The sequence below is a fragment of the Carlito syrichta genome, unplaced genomic scaffold, assembly GCF_000164805.1.
Source record: "Carlito syrichta isolate Samal-C Ts95f unplaced genomic scaffold, Tarsius_syrichta-2.0.1 Scaffold272276, whole genome shotgun sequence".
NCBI classification, from domain to species: Eukaryota; Metazoa; Chordata; class Mammalia; order Primates; family Tarsiidae; genus Carlito; species Carlito syrichta.
The window spans coordinates 47,723-56,655 of NW_007216372.1; the positions used below are offsets into that span (position 1 = coordinate 47,723).

Here is an 8,933-nt window from a genome sequence, read left to right on the forward strand (position 1 = left end):
ATCACCTGATCACATTCCTTCCCTGAGTCATACCCTTCAGTGGTTTCTGCCTTGGCATGTGAAGTGTGTCCTGACCTGATGCTTTCATTCCAGCATCTTCTCTTTCCCAATTCTAACAATGTGGTACCCAGGACAAGAATACAAATGGAAGACCACATTCCCTTTGTCTGAATATTTGAAATTAATATAGCAAGTTAACATTCTGTTAAATAAAACATTTTCTAATTCAGACACGGACCTTCATACCTGAGATTCCAGCACTTTGGGAGGCCAAGGTGAGAGGATTGCTTGAGGCCAGGAGTTTGAGACCAGCCTGGGCAACATAGCAGGAACCTGTCTTTACAAAAATTAAAAACAAACAAAAAAGTGAGGCATAGTAGCACATGCCTGTAGTCCTAACTATTCAGGAGACTGAAGTGGGAGGATCGCTTAAGCCCAGTACTTTAAGGCTGCAGTGAGCTATGGTGATGCCACTACACTCCAACCTGGGTGACAGAGCAAGACTCTGTCTCTAAAAAATATATCAAATCGATATATTCGATCCATCAGCAATGAGTCAAATCATTTTAAGTGACTGAATCACAAAGTCTAAAAGGGCACTGGACTGGGAATAAAGCAACCAAATCTCCTCATCGCTGACCCCCAACTCCTGTTCTCAAACAAAAGCAACCACATGTAGTATGGTAGATGATATTGTGACCTGAGCTTGAGCTTTAAAGTTGACAATCCTGGTTTTAAATATTTGCTTAGCTACTTACTAGTCGCGTGACCTTAGGCAAATTTTGTGACTCAATCTCATCTTCTTTACATACAGATAACCATATCTAATATATAAGGTTATTGTGAGGATAAAATGAAATGTTGTATGGCAAGTACCCAGCCACAATCTCCTGGCTTAGAATAAGTAATAATTCTTTCCCCTTCCCCAGCTATACCCCTAACTTGAAACCAAACACACAAAGCCCCTTGGAAGATGAGACTGTTTTCACAGAAAGATGCCAGTTAGATTAGTTCTTAGCATTCAGCCCCTGAGTCTTTTTCCCAATCCCCTGAGTTGTTGAAAACCTCCTAGAGATTATTGGTACCTGATTTCTACTCTTATTTGTCAGAAATGATTAGCTAATAAGGTGTAACCTGCTACTGCTACCACCACCTTTAGATGCTGTGATAGTCAACCTCCAGCTCTTGGTAGTGACACTGAATATTTGTTGTTAGAATCGAGGATTTCTCATGTCAGCATAATTATGGCAACAGGGATGGAGCCTGAGGAGCAGGGAAATAAGGAAGACTGTTATCTAAGGAAAGAAAAGGCAAGACCCACAGTTGTGTTGCTGAATCTAACATAGGTGGGCATGCAACAAATGTGAATTAAGCTAAACTAAACTACACTCAGTGAGGAAAGCCATTAAACCCCAACAGAAGGCCATTAAACCCTAATAGAAAAAATGAATGAAAGAACTGATCAGGTAATTCACAGAAGAAATAGTTATGGGCCAATAAAAAATAGCTACTGATCAAATAAATGCAAATTTACTCATTCATTAATTCATGCATTTGAGTCAGGGTCTCACTCTGTGGCCCAGGCTTGAGTGCAGTGGCATTATCCTGGCTTACTACAGCCTGGACCTCTTGGGCTCAGGTGATCTTCCCTCCTCAGCCTTTCAAGTAGCTGCTACTACAGGTGTATACCACCATGCTGGGCTAATTTTATCAATTTTTAAATAAAGGTAAGGTCTCACTATGTTGCCCAGGCTTGTCTTGAATATCTGGCCTCAAGGGATCCTCCCACCTTGGCCTCCCAAAGTGCTAAGATTACAGGCGTGAGTCATTGCACCTGACCAGAAATGCAAATGTAAATGTACTGCAAATACTTTTTCTTAGAAAAAGGGCAAAGATTTTAAAAATTCAGTGGCCAGTGCTGGTGAGGGTATGGTAAGAAGGGTACTTTCATATACTGCTGGTGGACATGTTAGTTGATATGTCTTTTTGTAAAGCAATACTGAGAATGATTGAATAAGTTATGGTATAGGCATAAGATGGACAATATGTCATTAAATATAACAGTTTCAGCGAAATTTTAGACATGAGAAAAAGCTATGTTATAGCAAATACTATGTGGTATGAAAACAATATGCACAAAAAAGATTGAAAGGATATAGGCCAGGGTATTATAAGCTCCTGCATTAGCATCTCTTGTATAGGTCTTTGAGTATTTTAACTTTAATATAATTATCCAGTGTTTCTCTTATAATGGGGCAGAAATCCTCTATTTTAAGAAAAACTCACATTATTTTCAGATAAGAGGGCAAAGAATTGTTTATAGAAGAGCTTGACCACTCATTGCTTTAATAAGTTGTCAGAGAAGAAGAAGCAACTCTTTTCCTTTGGGTTGCAGGACCAGGGGAGGATGCTTAGCCTTCCTCTCATGCTGGAGAGAGTCTTCTCCCCTGGGGAATTTTCTGTCTACCTGGGAGGCCAAAGTAAGTTGTCTTATGCTTGGAGACACATAGTCCCAACTCTGGTAGTTTCTACATGGGGCTGTAACATTCTCATCACTGCTTGAGATTTGAGGATGAAATCTTTAAAAAAGATTATTGTTTATTTATGTGGCCTAAATCCTCCAAAAGTATCCTTACTTCCAGTAGCAGTAAGTGACTGATGTGTAATGGGACATATATGAGGATCACATAGCTTGCACAGTGGTTTATACAGGTACAATCTGGGAAATGGGAAATTAAGTGAAAGACCTTAAGGAAATAATACATGAGTATTTATGTAAAGAATATGAATTAATCAAAGAAGTATATTTTAAATTATAAAAAAATAGAAAAACCAAAAATAAGAGAAGGAAAGACCCCTAACTACCAAAACATGGATTTTCTTCCAAACTGAGATATTGGAACTATCTTTTTATTTTTTTCCTAGTCTCAGGAGTTATAGCCTAAGTTCAAGTGCTAAAAAAAAACCCAAAAAACTTTGTTACTTAATAAGTTATATAGCAGCATCTTGATTCACTTAGCCTGCTTATGTCTTGGTTTTCAAGATGGTTGCTGTCACTTCAGTTTGCCTTGATTTTAAGAGTTACTCCTGTCCATCTTCCCTTAACATTGTGAAATGTGCGTTTTTGCACTGTGACCCTTATTGTGAAAGTACATGAAACAACTGGACTGTATCCTCCGTTCCAATCACTTCCACTGTTGGCTACTTCTGAGTGATCAGCATGACTCAGTGACCTGATTTTTTTTTTAATTAACACACATTTTCAACTACAAAGCTGGGCAGGGTAGTGTGATCCTGTAGTCCCAACTACCTAGGAGGCTAAGACAGAATGATCACTTCAGGCTAGGAGTTTGAGGCTTCAGTGCTCTGTGACTGTGCCTATGAATAGCCACTGCACTCCAGTCTGGGCAATATAGTGAGATCCTGTCTTAAAAGAAAAAAAAAGAAAATGAAAATAAAAACTACAAGGAATACATCTTAAATACAGTAGTGGTAAGTAGATGTTATTAATACTTGGTGTACTGTCTCTAATCAATTGGCAGAGTTATCTTAGAGCTCATTATTAAAAAGGATCCTTTGGTCCAGTTTATGTTCAGTGGTAAAGTGTACCAGTGTCTGTCGTGGGTACAGGGAAAAACAACACTCCTACCAAAGACTTTCCATCCCAGATTTAAGAGACAACAGGATGTTTGTGTTTAGAGAGCTTGAATGGAGAAAATATGATTCATCCGAGGAACGAGAAAGAGAGACAAAAATTAAAATAAAAATAAAATACAATTGGGTATACCCAAATGGTAAACATCCCAACAAGTATAATTGACTATAGATTGAGTATTCCTTATCCAAAATGCTTGGGACCAGAAGTATCTTGGATTTTAGATTTTTTTGGATTTGGAATGGTGGCATTATATTTACCAGTTAAGCATTCCTAACTTGAAAATCTGAAATTCAAAATGTTCCAGTGCTCATTTCCTTTGAGTGTCATGTTGATGCTCAAAAAGTTTCAAATTTTGGAGCATTTCAGATTTTTGATTTTTGAATTAGGGAGATTCAATGTGTATAAGGAAGGCACCGTCATTTGCAAAGTGCTGGGAGAAGGCAGAATATCAGAATCATTGGTCAGATCTAGAAAGGTTTTGTGAGATAGTACATTTTGAGTTGAATTGGAAGGTGACCAGGAGACCTGGCATGAAGTTGGAAGGGTGATCTGTGTCAAGGGCAATGCAGGTTTCTGGGTACTTTTTGACTGTGTACTCTGAAGTCTCAGCTACCCAGGGTGACCATGCCTGACCTCTGACCTCCCCACAGTGAGGACGTGTGCAAACGTGGCTTCACCGTCATCATCGACATGCGGGGCTCCAAGTGGGACCTCATTAAGCCCCTCCTCAAAACGCTGCAGGAAGCCTTTCCAGCTGAGATCCATGTGGCCCTCATCATCAAACCCGACAACTTCTGGCAGAAACAGAAGACCAACTTTGGCAGCTCCAAGTTCATCTTTGAGGTGAGCCAGACCTCTGCCACTTAGCACCTTGTGCCATTCACACACTTCTCACTTCTCTTCTCCATCTATCCTATGATATACAACATGGTAAGGGCTGAGATTTCAGGCTTCTCTGGCCACTACAGCCTGACCAGTAGAATTTGGAGAGGAGAGATATCCCAAATGCACAGTTTCATTAGACAATCCTGTTTACTCTTGGTGGGTGTGTAAATTGGGACAACTATTTCTAGGGAAACTTTGCAATTTGTATCAAAATCCTTAAAGAGAGTTTCTATCCATGATCTAGTAATTATTCTTTTTTATTGGTGTATTATAGTTGTACATATTTTGGGGTACGTGTGATATTTTGATAGCTATATGCAATCAAATCAGGGCAATTGGAATATTCATCACCTCAAACATTTATCTTTTATTTGTGTTGAGAACATTACAGTTCTCTTCTAGCTATTTTGAAACATTTAATGAATTATTGTTAACCATACTTTTCCTACTATATTATTGACTACTAGAACTTATTTATTCTATATAACTATATTTATGTACCCATTAACCAATTTGGAAAAATATTCTTAATGCAAAAACTAAACTAAACAAAAAGTTAAAAAGCTAAGTTAAATTACAAACAAAAATATTTATAAGGATGTTCATCATAGTTCATATGTTCCTATACAATAGTATGCATACACACACAAGTATATATAAACATATATAATTCATATACTTTCACACACATATAGGTTGTATCATAACTATCCATTAATTTTGGCGATATTAATACACAAATGCTATGAATTCATTAAAAGCCATATTTAGAAAAATAGTATTGGAAAATGTTCATGATATATTGTTTAGTACATGCGGCAGGTTATAAAACAGTATGGACAGTATAATCTGAAATGTGTTTTTAAAATGGGCGTATGGAGAAGACTGAGACACATGAAGATGTTAGCAGTGATTTATTCTACGTGGCTGGATAATGGTGGTTTTTATTTTCTTCGTAGTTTTCTATTTTTTTCAAGGATGACATATTGCTTTTATAATCAAGGAAAACGTGTTATTTTTCAACTAAATTTTTCAGAAGGCATATGTGTCCCCTGAGAATTTTTGATGACAACATATCAGATTAAATAAACAATTTAAGCGTCTTTGTTCCAGCCAAATTTGAGCCTTTCCCTTTCTCAGGATTCTGGTCATCTGCAGGGATGAACTTGTATATGTGTATATGTTGAAAAGGTGGGACTGCTTTTAATCTTTCAACAGCTTCCCATTCCAGACTTTTGTACTCCCAGGGGCCAGGAGCACCCGTGTGTGGTGTTGGGGCCCCAATATATTGGCTGCAATTTGAGCACAACATCCTGACACTTGATTAAGACAGTTCTCATTCTGTACAAATAACACAAGAAATTTGGCTTGGTATAAAAACAGCTATCATAGTCTTCCAGCACCCCTAAAGAACATTAGAAGTCCTTTAGGGAATGCTTTTTTATTCTTGGTTTGTTTATACAGAGGCAGTGACAACAAGCCTATAAATGTATAAGCAGAAGAGACTGAAAATAATCTTTTCAATAAGTCTTAAAACTTTTGCTGACCAGCATATCCCATCTCCTTGTACCTCCTTCTCTCCAAGTTGAGCAAGCTTATCTCTGCCTCCTAAACAAGAGATAGTTAGGGGCCTCCCAATCAAAAGAATGTTTATAAAGAAAAATTTTTAAGTAGCAAATTTAATACCTAGTGCAGACTGGGGTAACAAGTGACACAGGGATGAGAGCACAAGCTTGTTCAAAAGCAGGTACTTAATAATTGGTGAGTATAGTTATGGAGGACTTCCTGGAAGCAGTAAACTTTGAGCTAGAATTGAAGGGGAAAGCATTCTAGAATAGGTCTTCTCAAAGTTTAAGGTGCACACACAAATCCCCTCGGGAACTTGTAAATGTAGATTCTGACTCAATAGGTCTGGGGTAGGGCCTAAGATTCTGCATTTCTAGCAAGCTCCTGGGTGAGGCCAATACTGCTGATCTCTGAGGGCCACTCTTTTAGTATCAAGATGCTAGATTGGCAGAAGTTTGTAACTTTAGCTGCATATTAGAATCACCAGGGGCCTTTTAAAACTACCCATACCCAAGCTCCAGTTCAGGCCAATTAAATCAGAATTTCTAGGAGTGGGGTTTGAGCATTGGTATTTTTGCACACTCCCCAAAGGGTTCTAAGGAGCAGTCAAAAGCAGAGAACTACTGTACCAGATCAGCCTTCCTGCCTGTGGCTACTCCTTCCCATGTCTTAGGAGCGGTGTGGAGGGAGAAGAAGAGGTGATGCTCAGAGACTAGCAAGATATAGAGAGACAAACTGCTTTAAGGTTCAGGTACTGATGCAGCCTCTAGGTGAACACAGTAAGCACTAACAGGAGTGAGCATGTGCTTCCTGCAATACACTCCTATGTGCTTTACACACATTGACACACTTAATCCCAGCAAGCCCTGTGAAAAAGGAGATATTACTCCATTATACAGAGGAGGAGACTGAGACTCTGAGAACTTCAATAGCTTGTCCAGGGTCACACAGTTAGTAAGTGTAGGACTGGAACTTGAACCCAGATATTTATCTGCTAACCTCTCATTCTTCATGAGAGAGAAACCAGCTGGAGTGGTTGCCTGCACTGTCATTTGCTGGAGAGACTCTGTGTCCTGTAGACAAACATTCTCCACTCTGCTCTCCAGCAGCTAGTAAGGGAAAATCGAAAGCCCAGACTCCCCTTTTGCCCAGTCCTAGTTCTGTTCACTGTACTACAGAAGAGCGCCTGCTAATGGTGAGAGCAAAGCAGATAGACTGAAATCCTGGTAGCCCAAGTGCTGACCCACACCACTTAACCCAACCATGATGATACCCTGGCCCATGGGCCTTGGTTTTAAAGCTATGGAAAACTGACTCTCCTGGTGCTAGGTCAGTTTTTCTTCTGCTTTTGCTCTAGCATTTGAAATGCTGTTGTGGTGGTCTTGGGGTGGGGAGGACAAAACATACGGGGAACAGGGACATGCAGGCAGTTCTCCTTGGGTGGTAAATAATGGGCAGGTGGAGTAGCTTGTTGAAGCAGTCAGTCAGAAGTCTGTAGAAACTGCTGACTCTGGTTGATTTATGACTCCTAGCCAGTGGGTCCCATGGTCCCCCACCAACCCTTTCCTAGACAGGCTGTGGTCATTATTATGTGGACTTATCTTGTCCTCTCCCTCCTGCCTATTTCTGCTGTGTTCTTCCACTCTCATCATTGAGTCTCCCTGTCTGTGTCTGCTCCTCTCAGACGAGCATGGTGTCTGTGGAGGGCCTCTCAAAGCTGGTGGACCCCTCCCAGCTGACAGAAGAGTTTGACGGCTCCCTGGACTACAACCATGAGGAGTGGATCGAGCTGCGGCTTTCCCTGGAGGAGTTCTTTAACAGTGCTGTGCACCTGCTCTCACGCCTCGAGGACCTGCAGGAGATGCTGGCCAGGAAAGAGTTCCCTGTGGATGTAGAGGGCTCTCGGCGGCTTATTGATGAGCACACACAGCTCAAGAAAAAGGTGCTGAAGGCCCCTGTGGAGGAGCTGGACCGAGAGGGGCAGCGACTATTGCAGTGCATCCGCTGCAGCGATGGCTTCTCAGGGCGCAATTGCATCCCGGGCAGCGCTGACTTCCAGAGCCTAGTGCCCAAGATCACCAGCCTCCTGGACAAGCTGCACTCCACCCGGCAGCACCTTCACCAGATGTGGCATGTGCGCAAGCTCAAGCTGGACCAGTGCTTTCAGCTGCGGCTCTTCGAGCAGGATGCTGAAAAGGTAGGAAGGAGGCAGGCCACAGCCAAGGTGGGTTGGGGTGGAAGGGGCATCATTTTATGGAGACTGACTGAGGTTGCTAATCCAACTTTCTGATTAATGATGATAGTCCTTCTGTGGAAAGCATTTTAAAATGTGCCTACTAGTTTTAGCAGGCGTAAGTTTATTTCAATCTTATATTTGGCCATGGATCACTGACTGTTTTTATAGCTTACCCTTATATAGTTATGTGTCAGACACTGTTCTAAGCACTGTGTGTAAATTAACTCATTTTAATCCTCTCAAGAGTCCTAAAAGCTAGGTGTACTATCATAATCTCATTTTACAGATGAAGAAACTCAGAGGTTAAATAATTCACCAAGCTAGGAAGTGCAGTCTGACTCCAGAGTCCATGTTTTACCTACTGTTAGATGCTGCCCCCAAGTTTCTGCAATGAGTGTTTCGAGTCAGCTAAGCAACAAAAACAACAATACTAGTGACAGCCACTATTAACACTAATTAGTGATTATTACCCTGAACACATTTTACTATTGACAAACTACTTTCACATATAGACCTCGATCCTTATGAGTTGGGTGCTGGTGTCTCTCTTGACACATAGGGAGACTGAAATTCAGAGCTGAATCTGAA

The 8,933-nt window shown here is 40.6% G+C and overlaps 1 protein-coding gene across 1 annotated transcript in view; it reads left to right on the forward strand.

Moving 5' to 3' along the window:
- LOC103254165 (kalirin-like) overlaps nucleotides 1–8,306 on the forward strand; it is a gene marked incomplete at its 3' end in the record, with an annotated part of 40,475 nt that extends 32,169 nt beyond the window's left edge. The window contains exons 5-6 of the mRNA XM_021709672.1: nucleotides 4,309–4,501; nucleotides 7,794–8,306. Of these exons, the coding sequence (XP_021565347.1) occupies nucleotides 4,309–4,501; nucleotides 7,794–8,306 (706 nt within the window). The remainder of the gene's footprint in view (nucleotides 1–4,308; nucleotides 4,502–7,793) is intronic.
- Nucleotides 8,307–8,933: the final 627 nt, after the last annotated feature.